Source organism: Leptonotus elevatus, chromosome 5, assembly GCF_054856555.1.
Source record: "Leptonotus elevatus isolate MCC_2025b chromosome 5, RoL_Lele_1.0, whole genome shotgun sequence".
Taxonomy (NCBI): Eukaryota; Metazoa; Chordata; class Actinopteri; order Syngnathiformes; family Syngnathidae; genus Leptonotus; species Leptonotus elevatus.
This window is the reverse complement of record NC_141243.1, coordinates 2,624,959-2,640,950: the sequence shown is the minus strand read 5'-3', so window position 1 is coordinate 2,640,950 and position 15,992 is coordinate 2,624,959. Positions and strand designations below refer to the sequence as shown.

General features: G+C 40.7%; 4 protein-coding genes and 1 pseudogene across 6 annotated transcripts; 2 read left to right on the top strand and 3 right to left on the bottom strand.

The window, feature by feature from the left end:
• The first annotated feature begins 55 nt into the window (after window positions 1-55).
• Window positions 56-2,798, top strand: LOC147173298 (uncharacterized). 2 transcript variants are annotated; one of them, XM_086075303.1, is made up of 2 exons: window positions 56-283; window positions 1,417-2,798. In XM_086075303.1, the coding sequence occupies exons 1-2, from the start codon at window positions 265-267 to the stop codon at window positions 2,703-2,705; spliced, it is 1,308 nt and encodes a 435-aa protein (XP_085931429.1). In that variant the 5' UTR covers window positions 56-264; the 3' UTR covers window positions 2,706-2,798. The 2 variants fall into 2 exon arrangements, with proteins under 2 accessions (XP_085931429.1, XP_085931428.1); XM_086075302.1 differs by having other exon boundaries at window positions 56-294.
• Window positions 2,799-4,002: 1,204 nt separating this feature from the next.
• Window positions 4,003-6,854, top strand: LOC147173297 (uncharacterized; annotated as a pseudogene). Its single transcript, XR_015094786.1, has 2 exons — window positions 4,003-4,150; window positions 4,778-6,854. The product of XR_015094786.1 is annotated as an uncharacterized LOC147173297 (transcript).
• A 383-nt stretch (window positions 6,855-7,237) lies between these two features.
• LOC147173296 (uncharacterized) lies at window positions 7,238-10,025 on the bottom strand. Its single transcript, XM_086075295.1, has 2 exons — window positions 9,859-10,025; window positions 7,238-8,830 (listed from the first exon to the last, which is right to left on the bottom strand). The coding sequence occupies exons 1-2, from the start codon at window positions 9,929-9,931 to the stop codon at window positions 7,440-7,442; spliced, it is 1,464 nt and encodes a 487-aa protein (XP_085931421.1). The 5' UTR covers window positions 9,932-10,025; the 3' UTR covers window positions 7,238-7,439.
• A 242-nt stretch (window positions 10,026-10,267) lies between these two features.
• Window positions 10,268-12,751, bottom strand: LOC147173295 (uncharacterized). Its single transcript, XM_086075299.1, has 2 exons — window positions 12,516-12,751; window positions 10,268-11,911 (listed from the first exon to the last, which is right to left on the bottom strand). The coding sequence occupies exons 1-2, from the start codon at window positions 12,592-12,594 to the stop codon at window positions 10,572-10,574; spliced, it is 1,419 nt and encodes a 472-aa protein (XP_085931425.1). The 5' UTR covers window positions 12,595-12,751; the 3' UTR covers window positions 10,268-10,571.
• An 834-nt stretch (window positions 12,752-13,585) lies between these two features.
• LOC147173294 (uncharacterized) lies at window positions 13,586-15,405 on the bottom strand. The gene is made up of 3 exons (XM_086075327.1): window positions 15,357-15,405; window positions 15,194-15,270; window positions 13,586-14,752 (listed from the first exon to the last, which is right to left on the bottom strand). Exons 2-3 carry the CDS (start codon window positions 15,264-15,266, stop codon window positions 13,701-13,703), a joined length of 1,125 nt encoding a protein of 374 aa, XP_085931453.1. The 5' UTR covers window positions 15,267-15,270; window positions 15,357-15,405; the 3' UTR covers window positions 13,586-13,700.
• Between the last annotated feature and the right edge of the window lie 587 nt (window positions 15,406-15,992).

The window sequence follows — 15,992 nt, the reverse complement described above, 5'->3', positions numbered from 1 at the left end:
CTGGTCCTCGTTTTGAAGCAGGAGCTCAATACCGCCGCAAGATGGCAGCCGTGCTTTGCCTTCACTACGGCCGATGAAGAAAATGGCGGAAGCTGGCGTGGTTTCTAGACCACGCGACGGCGAAGTGATTTCTGGTGCAAGAAAAAACGTCAAAAATATGATTTTGTCAGTACGGTGGCGGCTAGAAACAAAAATCTGACTGTTTTAAGAGAACAATGGCGTCCTACAAGAAGAACAAGCGACAACGAAAGCAATTTAAAGCTGATGACGAGAATGACGTCTGGTACGTTCAAGGTCTGTCCACATCTCCTACTTCTAACGTTTTCCTTAAAGAATAAACTCAAAAGGAACCCTCACGAAATGGATTAATATTCATAGCGAAGTTAAATGATGTAAGTCAAATGCGTTGCGCCGCTTTTTCTTCCAACAAATATGCTTATCGACACATTATCTAGGTTTATGTAGCATGGATTCACTTTCTTGTTGGTTTAAACGGCAAGCTAACAAACCAATGGCAGCCATTTAGGTTCCCGATCGTTCGGAACGCTGCCTGGGCGTCACGTGACTGGTCAGCTCCGGCGTGCTACAACAACACAAGTGGAAAGTCGAAAATGTATGGAAGCGATATATTTTGTATTTTTGAGTGTAATCATTTGATGAAGCTTGACTAAATGTTACTAAAGCTATCAATGTTGAGATGCCAGACCAGATGTCAAATGTCTCCGTTTGGCCACACACTTAATCCATAATCCTGCAAGGTGAATATTGGTTAACAAACTCAAAAGGTGCAGTGAAGTTAACAAAACACGACATGGTTGACCTCTGCTCGCACCAACATTATTCCAGCGTGCTAGGGGGAAAATTGCATTAAAGGAACCTCTGCTAGTTTTGAACCCATTTTAGTTCAGTCTTGCTGGTCCCACGCTATCTGAAACTGCATTTAAAACACCTACATCTTTTTTTATTTTTTATTTTTTGTTATTTTTTTTTTTTTTTTTTTTTTTATAAATAAAAAATAAATAAAATTTAAAAAAATAAAACACCTGCATAGCTTTACGCAAACATGCAATGCAAAACACCATAGGCAGGTTGATAAAATAGCATAGATGCCCTGCTAGTGTACCCTTTAAGATTTGAACATAAATAGCACAGCACAGCATGTCGAGATATATTCTTTATCCTCTACGAAAAATGACCAATTGCTGCAGTTTTGGGAATTGTTTGAAGAACTATTTTTCGGGTACTATGTATGTCCCCTCCACTTTATGATAGTAATTAATTTTGCAGTACATTAATATGTTTGAACGTTTACAACTCCGTCACTCACTGACAGTGTTGTTTTTGTTATTAAAAAAAAAATATATATATATATGGCAGTATCTGTAGGAACATAATTGAGTTGCTTTTCTCTCGCAGATGCCAAGCAGCTGATTGGCTATCAGGAAGAAGTCCCCCCTCTGTCACCGAGAGGGACCTTCAGTTTGGAGCAAGAGCATCCCCGCGTTAAAGTGGAAGAGGAGGACGTACAGCAGCTCCACATTAAAGAGGAAGAGGAGGATCCGCAGCCTGTCGACGTAAAAGAGGAAGAGGAGGAGGCTGACATTTGCAAGTTGCCACTGACCGTTGTTTTGGTGAAGAGCGAAGATGACAATGACGAACCGCCAGGACCCCCGCCGGACGGCCTTTTACCGCCTTTGTCAGACAGTGACGACATGGACGAACCTTTGAGGATCGACACAGACGGCGAAGGTGACCACAAACAATCAAAATGCTCCGAAGACGAGCCAAGGCTCGACAACAAGAAAACAACACCGGCACGTAAAAGACGTATCACCTGCTCGGTGTGCCGTGCACATTTTGATAAAAAACATCTTATCAGCCACATAAGAACACACACAGGGGAAAAACCCTTTCGTTGCTCAACTTGTGGTCAAACATTCTCTCCCAAAGAACATTTGCAACCACACGTGAGAGTACGCGCAGGAGAAAAAACGTATAGTTGCTCAATTTGTGCTAAAAAGTTCTGTCTGGAGGAAAACACAAGCCAGCCGGCGGAAGAGAAACAAGCACCGGGCGGTGTCAGCGCGCATGGAGAGGGCCATGCGCCGACTCGCTGCACCGTGTACAGGAGGAGGAAGCAGGCCATGCGGGACCAGAGAGTCCTTGCGGCCAACCAGGGCTACACGTGGGGCAACCAACCGGGACAGAACTGCCTGCGGTGTGGCGAGCCGAGGACCAGGGCCGGTGGGCACGCGTTCTTCATGGGGGAGTACTTCTGCCCGTCGGAACATTCGGCGGCCGTGAATGCGTCCTCTTGGCTGCAATATAAATTCAGCGTGCAGCCGCAAAGACAAACGCCGCGCACCACCGCATGGAGGTGGAGGAAGACCAGGCGGGCAGGCCCGGTCCACGTCGAGCCACCGCCGGCAGAGGAGCAAACGGGACCGGCCGAGGAGGCGGTTGCACCCAGGAACTCCTGCCGGGAAAATAAGGCGAGAAGTACATACAATACGTGCAAGAAGTGCGGCTACCCGGTTCAGATGCCTTATGGTCACACTTGCTTTATGAGCAGATTGCCGGGTTCCGACAAGAAGCGCTTAGTGCATTTCTGTGCGTTGTTCGAGGGCAAACCCGGCGACCTGTGGCTGGCCGAACAGCGGGCGAAAGAAAGGGCCCTTCCGGACGAGCAAGGCAAGGACGCGTGAACACCTCAACTTGTGACTTGCTTCCAATCCTTGCATCCATTACTTGGAATTATTCAACATGTTCAGTAAATAGATGTGAAAAGTTGGACTCTGTATGGTGTGTCATTCATTCATACATTGGTTTTTGACAAGTTATGTATGTATTTCATTTCGACTCTTGTTTAATTTCAGCTAGTTTTAGTATTTACAGAAGTTTTTTTTAAATAATAAGAACTAATAAAACTATGAACCCCAAAAGCTCATACACAAAGATGGAAAACTATGCTACAAATGCAATTAGTTTTATAAATGTAAGATGTTGTTTTATGGGGTTAAATTAGAGCGAAAAGTTTGAATTTCGCAAAATATAAAAAATGTATTCAAGATAAAAAAAAAAGTGTGAATCGTTTCAGCATTGAGTCAAATTTAATTTGGATTCACTTTGGTCATTCTTTTGAATAAATTTTTTTTACTTTTTGCCTCCATATATATTTAGAATTATGACTTATAATAATAATTTGATAATTTATTTGATTTGTACACACTAGGTCCCAACCAATTGGTCAGCTGATTTAATCAGCCAATATTAATGCTGTTACAAAGGGCAAGAATCGGCTGATTTCTAGCCTCTTTTTCTTTTCTTTTTACATTACAGACCATAAGACATTAAGACACATTTTACCCTAAATGTATTATTTATATTCTTTCTCCCAAAACTAACCTACAAAATATTGTAAAAACAGTCAAATGCTCTGTCTAAAGTTCTTTATTTATTGTCATTATTATTATTGCTCTAAACTTGATTGTCGTGAGCAATATAGGACAAAAACATCCATTTTGGTCAGGCCCTAGTAGTACATGCTGTTTAATTTTCTTCTGTATTCATTATACTGTATATGTATTTTACTGCCCCCTGGTGATGAGATGTGCACATCAATTATCACAGTGCAGTAATATAGATATACAGTAATGAACTGTTTAATTTTGTACATTGCATTTAATTGTGTTATTGGTGTATGTCATAAAGTACAATTCTGCAGAGTGCTATTTTTCTTAATGTTACAACTGTGTGGTATTTGTTTTAGGTTGCCGAAACATAATTAATTATATTTCATTTCTGTGGGGAAAAGATGGTTTGGAATATGAGATTTTGTGTAAATATAACATACGACATACATAAATGCTGCAGTGCATTTCGTACTTCTGCCTCAGCCCTCATTTTGAAGCATTCCCAATTCCGCCACAGCGTGGCAGCCGTGCGTTGATACCACAGATGCTCCATCTGGCGATAAACACCATCGAAGAAGAAAAAGGCGGAAGTTGGTCGACGACCAGGTAAAATCGTGTGGGAACAACTTTAAAACGTTCGAACTATCTGCTACGGGAATGACTAATACTGTTTTAGCTGTTTAGCAGAACTATGGCGTCGTGCAAAGAGAGCGAGCGAAAACAACTGGAGGCTGATGGTAAGAATCACATCGAGGTGCAAAGTCTGTCCTCTTGTTTATTAATCTTCTTCTTTTAACACCTTTTCATTAGTCAATCATTTAAACCAACTGCTTAGTAAAGGGATTAGCATTTATAATAAAGTAACAGTAATGTGAGAAGGAATAAAAAAATATATGCATGTAGATAAAATGGTTTCCTCCGTCATTAGTTGTCTTTATTCACAATAAAAAAGAAAAAATAGAACATGGCAATGAGCAAAAATGTATATAAAATACACAACGACTGCAGCACAACGTGTAGTAACAAACAAACAAACAAAAAGCTAAACAGCAAGTGATAATACGATTTAAAATAGAAATGGTCAAATTTGCGTTTGCAGCTTTCGTTTGGTTGTCTGGAACTTAGGAAATAGATTAAAATGATATGATGGTTAAAAAAAAAGAAGATATCGGAAAATACAACTTTTTTTTAATTATTGAAAAATTTGATGAACTGTGACAGGTGAATTTCCGTGAAGTTGACCTGAATAATTTTTTAACATTTGTATTTTTTTTTTTTTTTTTTGACTGTTGATTTTGATTGGAAAACTGTCGACTCTTTAACAGTAGTTATGGTCACGTAACTGACTTGCTTATGTCCTGCAGATGTCCAGCAGTTAATTGGTTGTGAGAAAGAACTTCCCGTTCAATCGCAGTGGGTGAGCTCAAGTTTAAAGCAAGAGGCTCCAACGAGCCAACACGTTAAAAAGGAAGAGGGAGATCCACAGCCCCACGGTCCAATCATCAACGTGAAAAGGGAAGATGAAGATCCACAGTTCCCAAATGTGAAAGAGGAAGAGGAGGAGGCCGACATCAGCAAGCTGCCACTGACTGTTGTTTTAGTGAAGAGTGAAGATGACGAAGAGGAACCACCCAAGTGGTCGCAGCTTCATCAAGACAGTCCAAGTGGAGACCACCGCGGAGGTCCACCATCTGACGACATCTTAGCCCCCCTGTCAGACAGTGACGACGTGGAAGAATATTTGAGAAGTGACGCAGGTGACGACAAACTGTCAAAATGCTCTGAAAGGGAGACAACGCCTGACGACAAAGCAACTTCGCAAACACGTAGAAAATGTCTCACCCACTCAGTCTGTGTAAAAGGTTTTGCTAAAAAACAACATGCTAGTAGCCAAATGAAAAGAACCACAGGAGAAAAAACATTTAGTTGTTCAACTTGTGGTAAAACATTCTCACGAAAGGAACATGTGGAATTACACATGAGAACACACACTGGAGAAAAACCTTTCACTTGCTCAACTTGTGGTAAAACATTCTCTCGAAAGCTAAACATGCTATCGCACATGAGAACGCACACGGGAGAGAAACCATTTAGTTGCTCCATGTGTGATAAAATATTTTCGCATAAGTCACACCTGGACTCGCACATGAGAACACACACAGGAGAAAAACCCTTTCGTTGCTCAACCTGTGGTAAAACATTCTCTCGAAAGCCAAACTTGGCAACCCATACGAAAACGCACACGGGAGAAACCCACTTTAGTTGCACGCTTTGTGCTAAAACATTCTCCCGGAAAGAACACGTGGCATCGCACATGAGATCACATACTGGAGAAAAGCCCTTCACTTGCTCATTTTGTGGTAAAAGATTCACTCTAAAGCCGAACATGGTATCGCACATGAGAACACATACTGGAGAAAAACCCTTTCGTTGCTCAACTTGTGGTCAAACATTCTCTCGAAAGGAACATTTGGAACCGCACGTGAGAATACACACAGGAGAAAAACCTTTCAGTTGCTTATATTGTGGTAAAACATTTTCACGAAAGCCAAACATGGTGAAACACATTAGAATACACAGAGGAGAAAAACCTTCTCACTGCTCATAGTTTGACAAACTATTCTCTTGTGAGCCACACGTGGTGAAAGACGAACATGATGGAAGACAAAAATGTTGCTTATTGTGTGAAAAAAAAATCTCACGTGGCACCACACAACACACAGGAGTGATTAACCCTTCAGTTGTTGGATTTGTGAAAGTAGAAGATTAACTCACTGCACACATGGACATGCAATAAGTGTTCCCCATCTGAAAGAAAAAGTTTCTACTTTGTTTTGAAAAGCTATGCTGTATATTAATACTTATTGTTGTCATAATTTTTTTTCACAGCCAGGGGTGTGCGGAGGGTGGGTCAGAGGCCCCTCGCATCTGCTGCACCCATACACGGTTTCAAACTAGGGTTAGGGTTTCAAAGTAGGTTTTTAAACTACGTTTTAAACCAGATTTAGGAATTTAAATTATGGTTTCAAACCAGGATTAAGGTATCAGGTGCAGGTTGGCGTGAGTTCGCTTCCTGCCTCGGAGACCATATATGTGCGTGAGTTCGCAAACTGGAAAGGGAAACAAAGTTGATGGGTGAAAACCCGGAAGTCGGAAGTCCCGCGCCCTCCGCAGCATATCGTCCATATAAGCGCCCTAAGGTGATGGCGCTGAAGGGAAATAAATATATGCAAATAACTTGCAGACAAAGCGTCTTGATTGGCTGTCGTCGACATATCCTTCCTTGCTGTGTTTGAAATTAAAATGTGAATTTTTTTACAAGCTGTGTGAATTGGAAAATCTGTTTGTCAAAGGACTGGAACACGAAAATGAAGATTGGAAGGTTTTAAGTTTTTCCTTCACAATAGCGAACTTTTGTTAAAAAAATAATAATAAAGCTGTGTCATCCCGCACGTGTGTCACTTTTCCAATTGTGTGTTATTGCTGTTTGAAAGAACGCACCTTTTTATTCACAAGCAAGCAGTGCTGAATTTCAACACATTCCTTTGCAATTGTTTTCGGAAATTTTAATATTTGGTTGCAGGGGGTCAGGAATTTCAAAACGATATCTGAACTCCAAAATCTATAACAACTTGGATGGCAAAGAGAGAAGACATATTTGCATTTGTTTTTAAATGTTTAAACTATATACTAAGAGTAAATTCGATTTTGATCATATGAAATCAATACATGAATGCGTAGCTAAATAATTAAATGTGAGCGAGTGCCCAAAACAAAACAAACAAACAAAAAACAGTGAGAGCATTATATTTTTGTACCTGACTTTTATTGGCACGTAGACACAAAAACAGCGTCCATGCACAACAGCAAAACTGTACAACTATTATGTGAAATGACATTGTTACGATACAAAAAATTTTGAGGCAGTAAAAATAAATAAGGAAAGTCATTACTCGTGTTGACGTTATCAAATGAGTTGGGCATCAACTGCCTTTTCAAAATGAAGTGTGGTGAATCCCATCTTATTTACCGCGTACTCGTGTGTGTCCTCATGTGTGTCAACATGTCTGACTTTTGATGGAATGTTTCACCACAAGTTGAGCAACTCAAGTCTTTTTCTCCCATGTGGGATTTTATGTGTCTCTCCAAGTTTGACTTTCGTGATACGGTTTTGCAACAAATTGAACAGCTAAAGAGTTTTTCTCCACTGTGCAATTTCGTGTGTTCTACCATGTTGCCTTTGCGAGAGAACGTTTGACCACAAATTGAGCAGCGAAAGGGTTTTTCTCCCGTGTGTAACTTCATGTGTGTCATCAAGCTTGGCTTTCCAGAAAACTTTTTACCACAAGTTGAGCAACTGAAAGGTTTTTCTCCAGTGTGCGATCTCATGTGTCTCACCAAGTTACGCTTACGAGGGAATGTTTTACAACAAATTGAACAACTAAAGGGTTTTTCTCCTGTGTGTGATTTCATGTGTCTCTCGAGGTTAGTCTTTCGAGAGAATTTTTGACAACAACTTGAGCAACTAAATGGTTTTTCTCCCGTATGTGCCGTCTGGTGTGCTACCAATTTACGCTTTTGAGAGAATTCTTTACCGCAGATTGAGCAGCTAAATGGTTTTTCTCCTTTGTGTGATCTCATGTGTCTTTCCAAGTTTGACTTTCGAGAGAATGTTTGACCACAAGTTGAGCAACTGAAGGGTTTTTCTCCCTTGTGAATTCTCATGTGTGTCACCATATTTTCCTTTCGAGAGAATGTTTGACCACAAGTCGAGCATAAATAGGGTTTTTCTCCAGTGTGTGTTCTCTCGTGTTTTTCCAGACTTCCTTTTCGAGAAAATGTTGCACCACAAACTGAGCAATTAAAGAGTTTCTCTCCTGCGTGTGTTGTCGCGGGTCCACTAGTATGTTGATTTTTGACACAAACTGAAGTGGTTAAACATTTTTGAAACATTTGTGACGTTTCCTCATCGTCGAGAGTTTTCTCCTCCTCCTCCTCAGAGCATTTCGACCGTTTGTCGTCACCTTCGCAGTCTGCGTCGCTACTCGAAGGTTCCTCAACGTCGTCGCTGTCCGACCGTGGAGCTAAGATGTCGTCTGGTAGCGGTTCTCCAAAATGGTCTCCACTCGGACTGTCATGATGAAGCTGTGACCCCTCAGGTGTTTCTTCATCGTCATCATCTTCACTTTTCACAGTGACAACAAGCAGCGGCAACAAGCTGATGTTAGCCTCCTCCTCTTCCTTCTTCATGTGGTGAGGCTGCGGCTCCTCCTCCTCCTCTTTAATTTGGAGGGGCTGTGGAACCAATTCTTCCTCTTTAACGTGGGTGGGCTGTGGATCCTCTTGCTCCAAACGGGAGCTCACCTCCTGCAGCTGAGGGCGAAGCTCTTCCTGGGGACCAATCAGACGTTGGACGTCTGCAGGACACAAACAGTCAGTTATATTGCACTTTCAATGCGAGTGCAAATTTGGAAGATTTTTGAAAATTGAAAAAAATGACTGCTCTAAAAAAAAAAAAGGGGGGGGGGAACTATTGATTATCATGATAGTTTATTGGAAAATGTATCATGCTAAAAAAACGGTGTTTTCAAAACGGGCAAAGAAATCACAAAGTTTTTTTGGGTGGAAAAACAACCTCAAGTTACATCCTTTTTTTGTCTTGCCGCTGATTGACATGTGGAAGGATAAGGCGTGCTTGTAAAGCGCTTTGAACATCATACGGTGTAGATTAAAGTGCTATGCTATGTAAGTTAACTACATAGTCTGCAAAAAAAAGGAAAGAAAGAAATAAGTAATTTCCCATGTACGGTAAAACTATGAGTAGTGTAATAAAACTAAACTATTAAACAATGCTGAAATCATCTAAACTTTACACAGTGGTTATTTTGCCGTGACTCACGCGAGAACTACAAGTACAAAATCTGTGCCAGTGAATGTGTGCCAGCTCGTGGTTCGCCCCAAAGGTGCTGTATCACAGGTTCAAATACCGCTCTGGACCTTTTTATTTTTTATATTTACAAATAATTTCTTGCAGTCAGTCTGCAGTTTTAAACGACGAGTCTTGCTTCGCGTGATTATTGAATAATTAGCCACATTTGCCAGTTGGAGGTGAAGCGAGGCGGGAACCACGTACAGTGGATGACTCGCGGCAAAATAACAGATTCGCAGCAGCCTACAAACCACGCTAAAATAACCAATACTGCCAACATACTGTAATCACGGCAAAACTGCAGGTCAAGAAGTCAAGAATATATCGCTGCAGCAATTGACCAATCAGAGCTGTTCACGGCAAAATAACCATTGCCTTTTCTTTCTTTTTTTTTCTTTATGCTTCCGAATTGCATTGATGTTATTTTCCTAACGATAATAGTGCCTCCCCGAGAGTCCATTTACTTAATTCATGAATGAAACCGTTAAAAAATACTGTAGAAGAGGTTTGACAGACCTTGAATGTGCAACACGATGTGATTCATGCGGACAGCTTGGAGTTGTTTTCCGTGTCGCTCGTACGACGCCATTGCTCACTTGAACAGTTCAAATGTTATTGGTCGCTTCTGTACCAACCACTTCAACTTTATTGTTGCTTTCAACTGCCGTCGTCTTGTGACAACGCCGCCATTTTACTTCCTTCGATGGTGTCATTAGAGCAGGTGGACGTCCGCGGTAAGGCGAGGCTGCCCTCTAGCGGCGGTTTTTGAGGACGCGTCATGTTTAGCGAATGTGTCTTTTGAAAGGTTCTAACTGAAGTATTTACAATTTTACACTAATTGTATAATATGTATTGCAATAGTTCTTGTTTGCTAACGTTTGTCCTTCTTTCGGGCGTGGCAAAGATTGTTAAACATTGACAAAAATGCTTCAGAATACTTTTATTGCAAGTATATGCAATAAATAAACATCAATAGCATCAGTGATCAACATATTTCAATTTACTGATCAGTGATCGGCCCCAAATACAGAACACATGAATGGCATCTCACAATAATTAAGAGAGTAACAAGCGGCTGAATATAGTGTAGATAATGCAACAATGTATGTTACATTTTCAAATGATCACTTATACAACATTCTGAGGAAATCGTAATGTCCCATCACTGGTGATAAGCTCTTCGTATGAGCATATCTTCTGCCGCTAACTGAATAACTAAAGTGTTTTTCTCATGTGTGCGTTCTCATGTGCGATACCATGTTTAGCTTTCGAGAGAATGTTTTACCACAAGTTGAACAATTAAAGGGTTTTTCTCCTGTGTGTGATCTCATGTGTGTCACCATGTTTGGCTTTCGAGAAAATGTTTGACCACAAGTTGAGCAGCTGAAAGGTTTTTCTCCCGTGTGCATTCTCATGTGTAACACCATGTGCGATTTGTGGGAGAACGTTTTATCGCACAATGAGCAATGAAATGGTCTCTCTCCTGTGTGCGTTCTCATGTGTCTGACCATACTTGACTTTTGTGTGAAGGTTTTACTACAAATTGAGCAACTGAAGGGTTTTTCTCCTGTGTGTATTCTCATGTGTAATACGACGTGTGATTTATGAGAGAAAGTCTTATCACATAACAGGCAACAAAATGGTTTTTCCCCCGTGTGTGTTCTCATGTGTTTTTCCATGTTGGGCTTTAGTGTGAATCTTTTATTACAAATAGAACAACAAAAGGGTTTTTCTCCAGTGTGTGTTCTCATGTGTAGTTCCACGTGCTCCTTTCGAGAGAATGCTTTACCACATACTGAGCAACGAAATGGGTTTTCTCCAGTGTGCGATCTCATGTGTGTTACCATGGTTTCCTTATGTGAGAATGTTTTCCCACATGTTGAGCAACTAAAGGGTTTTTCTCCCGTGTGTTTTCTCATGTGTTTTTCCAGGCTTCTTTTTCGAGACAATGTTGCACCGCAAACTGAGCAGCTAAAGGGTTTTTCGCCCGTGTGTCCGACACTGTGTTGTTTTTTGACACAAACTGAGCTGATTAAACATTTTTTAAATATTTGTGAAGTTCCCATGTTGCCAAGAGTTGTCTCGTTTTCAAAGCAATTCAGTCGTTTGTCATCACCTTCACAGTCTGTGTCGCTCCTCACAGGTTCTTCCATGTCGTTGCAGTCTGATGGTGGAGCTAAGAGGTCATCTGGCGGTGGTCCTCCACAGCGGTCTAAACTTGGGCTGTCATGATGAAACTGTGACCTCTCAAATACTTTGTCGTCTTCATCTTCACTCTTCACTAAAACGACAGTCAGAGGCAGTTTGCTGATGTCAGCCTCCTCCTCTTCCTCCTTCAGGACTGGGGACTGTGGACCCTCCTCTTCCTCTTTTATATGAAGGTGCAGCAGATCCTCTGTTTCCACTTTAACACATGGGAACCGTAGATTGTCTTTGACATGGCGGTGCTGTGGATCTTCATCTTCCCCTTTCGCGTAGGTGGACTGTAGATCCTCTTGCATTAAACTGGAGCTCACCTCCTGCAGCTCGGGGAGAAGCTTTTCCTGACAACCAATCGCCTGCTCGACATCTGCAAGACAAAAGTCACAAGTCAGTTTTGTTACTCCAACAAAAAGGCAAATGGTGGATGTAAAGATACAAAAAAAAGCAACTGTTACAGTTACACATAAGGAAACCCGCAATCAGATCACTTTTACTAAAAATATATGGGATTCTTTTGCAAATGGCGATTTTAATGACAAGGAAAAGAGACAATGAACCAAAAAATATATATTGCCAATTGCACTTTTGTTTGCAGTCCTTCAAAATATTGTTTTGCAAAAAATTTAAACATGACTAACTTCAAGAGATGTGAAGCCGTCTTGTTGGCTCCATTCAATTAAACAAAAGACAAATATACGTACGTTAGCTATTCCGTTTCTTTTGTCTTTATTACCGAAATTAATTAATTTATATTACTTTGAAATTGTGGTACTTAAATTGATTCGGATTACGTTAACTGTACATTTTGTTATCGGCTTTATCTAAGGACCAAGCAAACCTGATCCTCACCATACAATCGTGTCTTTTATTCTTGATTGTATTGCAGTTATTTTACAATTCAAGTAATTCATTTATGTCATACTTCGATGTTTAAGAAAATGAAGTAGAAGTCAGTGGACTAGTGCACAGACCTTGAACGTACAACACGAAGTTATTCTCGTCAACAGCTTTCCGTTTTCCTTGTCGCTCGTTCTCCTTGTACGACGCCATCGATCTGGCAAACAGTCAAAATATGTTAGAAGTCGCCGCCGGACCAATTTCATTTTCTTTTCAACATTGTTGATGTTTTCCTCCTTAATGGATTTTTTTTTACATGGTCGCCGTAGTCTTTTTGTTTTTATGTCGTAGGGAAGTCATGCCATGTTGTTCCGCCTTTGTCTTCTTCGGTGGTGGTTTTACGGCAGGTGAGCATCTATCGCGTCGCACGTCTGCCACCTTGTGGCGGTTTTGAATACGCGTCAAAAGGACGGCAGAGTAGAAATATCATCAATCAATCAAACAAACAAACTTTATTTATGTAGCACCTTTCGTATATTAAAATGCGTCACTAGGTGCTGAACAATTAAAACATCCATCGTACAATAAGAATATAACCCACCCCTCCCCCAACACCCCCATGATCATACCCACAAACACGTGTAATGTTAATGCAAATTGGAATATAAAAATAACATTAGTCAAATAAAAGTATTTGATCAATTGCTCTGGCATGAATATAACAAGTATACCGTAGCACATTTTACAGGTGTCTTAACATTCAATCAAATCTGAGCTGAATTCTATTTTGCAGCTGGCTTCACTCTAATGAAACAAAGGCAGTCGTGCAGTTTGTGGTAGCTCATCATCATGTTGCATGTTGTATTTTGTTGATAGTTTTGAAAGAAGCTAAAAATCAACATCATATATCAATTTTCCACATATAAAAAAAGTGGACTGAATATGTTTAATTTCCTCCATTGAGCAATTATTTAAAAGTTCTAACCATTAAGTTAAACAAACAAACACTACAAAGAGAGATAAAAAGTGACATAAAAGTGATATTTGAGTAATTATGTAATATAGGATCATTATTACATTTGCAAAGTTTTTTTTTTAACCCGGCAAATAACGTAGTAATCAACGGAACAAATTTATGGCATTTTATGCTTCTGACACAAACGAAACGTCTTTGGAGAGGATGTTTGACCACAAAATGAGCCACTCACATCAAAACCAGTTTATTTGAATAGCCTTGAATCACAAAGTCATCTCAAATTATTTCACAGGCCCAAAGATTGACAAACAGCTGGCAACTCCCCCAAACTGGGCAAAAGCATTTAAAGGGTTTTCCCTTTGGCGTGTATTTTCATGTGTCTTGCCGTGTCTTCCTTTCGAGAGAATCCTTTACCACAAGTTGAGCAATTGTAGGGTTTCTCCCCCGTGTGTTTTCTCATGTGTCTGACCATGTTTGCCTTTTGAGAGAATGTTTGACCACAAATTGAACAACAAATGGGTTTTTCTCCCGTGTGTATCCTCATGTGTCTTAACATGTTTACCTTTTGGGAGAATGTTTTGCCACAAGCTAAGCAACAGATGGGTTTTTCCCCCGTGTGTGTTCTCACGTGTTTCGCCACATGTGACTTGGTACAGAATGTTTTGTCACACAACGGGCAACTAAATGGTTTTTCTCCAGTGTGTGTTCTCATGTGCGCTTCCAAAGTTCGCTTTTGAGAGAAAGTATTACAGCAAATTGAGCAACAAAAGGGTTTTTCTCCAGTATGCGTTCGCATGTGCTGCGTCACGCTCTCCTTTTGATAGAACGTTTTGCCACAAACTGAGCAACAAAAGCGTCTGTCTCCTGTGTGTATTCTCATGTGTGCTCTCATGTTGCTTTTCCTAAGGAAGGTTTTACCGCAAGTTGAACAAACGAAAAGTTTTCCTCCCGTGTGTTTTTCCGTTTCCTTATTTCCGGTCTCCTTCTCGGAGCATTTGAACTGTTTACTGTCACCTTCGCAGTCTGCGTCGCTCCTCGAAGGTTCTTCTGCGTCGTCGCTGTCTGACATCGGAGCTAAGAGGTCGCGTGGCGGTGGTCCTCCGAAGTGGTCTCCGCGAGGACTGTGTTCATGTAGCTGAGAACATTCGGGTGGTTCGTCGTCATCGTCGTCTGCGCTTTCCACAGAGACAACAAGCACCGGCAACATGCTGATGTCAGCCTCTTCCTCTTCCTCTTCCTCTTCCTCTTCCTCTTCCTCTTTAACACGGCGACACTGAAGATCATCTTTTTCCGCTTTGACACAAGGTGGCTTTGGGTCCTCTTGCTTCAAATTGGAGTTCTCCCTCTGCAGCTGAGGGGGGATTTCTTCTTGACGACCAACCAGCTGCTGGACATCTGCAGGGTACACGCAAGTCAGTCACCTTACTGTAAATCCTGTCATAGAGTCAACACATTTTCAACCAAACAGGTATTTGTCATTGTGTGATGGAGTACGAAACTGAGTCAGACAGTTGTTTGTTTGTTAGCTGTTGGTTCCAAGTTGCTTTATCTGTATTTTCTTTTTTCATCTACAGTATGCTTCGGTCATAGAGCTGACAGTTCATGCATTTGTTTAAACTGTGCAAAAATGTTAAAAATAAATACATACATACATACATTGCGTTTATGTGGAGTTCACGAAGTCAACAACGTGGATTGAGGAAAGAGTCAAGACTGCAGATCTTAAGTTATTATTATTTTTAAAAAAGTGGCAGGACGTCTTTGAAACGTTTTACTTAACGCTACTAAATATGACTGCAAATCCGCCTCTTCATTGTAATTTGTTCCTAGACAAACCTTGAATGTGCAACTCGATGTGATCCTTGCAATCAGTTTCCGGTTGTTTTCGTTGTGGCTCGCATGACGCCATTTTTCTGTTGAACAGTTAAAATGTGCTCAAAGTCTCGCCCACACCATCTATTTCAACTTTTTCATGTTCATTTTCCTCAATGACTTTCACCTTGTCGTCGCCGTCGTTTCTCTTATCGCTACTTTTGGGTCGCCGTAAAGGAAGCACTCCGTGCCGTAAAGTGACGCCAACTTCAGCCTTTTTCTTGCGCGATGTCGGTTTTACGGCAAGGGCGCATTCACAGCGACGCATTGCTGTCGTCTTGCGGCGGTATTGAAGACGTTTCAAGACAAGAGCCGAGAAAGAACTCGAATTCGATGTCATAAAATTGCTAAATCTGATGAGTTTTCTTGGGCTTCTAGTGTATGTGTGCTTTTCTCCTCAGCAATACTTTAGTATTAGTCGAAAACCATTATAGTGATTTCACCATATGAAAAGTAAATACAAACAAAACAAAATAACTGAAAAATAGAATAGTAATATCATAATCATAATAATATGTTGGGTTGAGTAAGTATACCATGTCCATTCAACACTTAACAAAATGTATTACCAATCAAACCTCAGCTGTATTATACAAACCAATGCAGATTCCAACGTTGTGTAAAATGTGGCTAAAAACAGAATACCATTTGTGAATCCTTTTCAACTAATATTATGTTGATATTTACTGTTCAAACTTATAGACCCATGCCAAAATAGTCACTCATTTTGAATGTCATGCCTGCAACATGTTTCAAAAAAGAT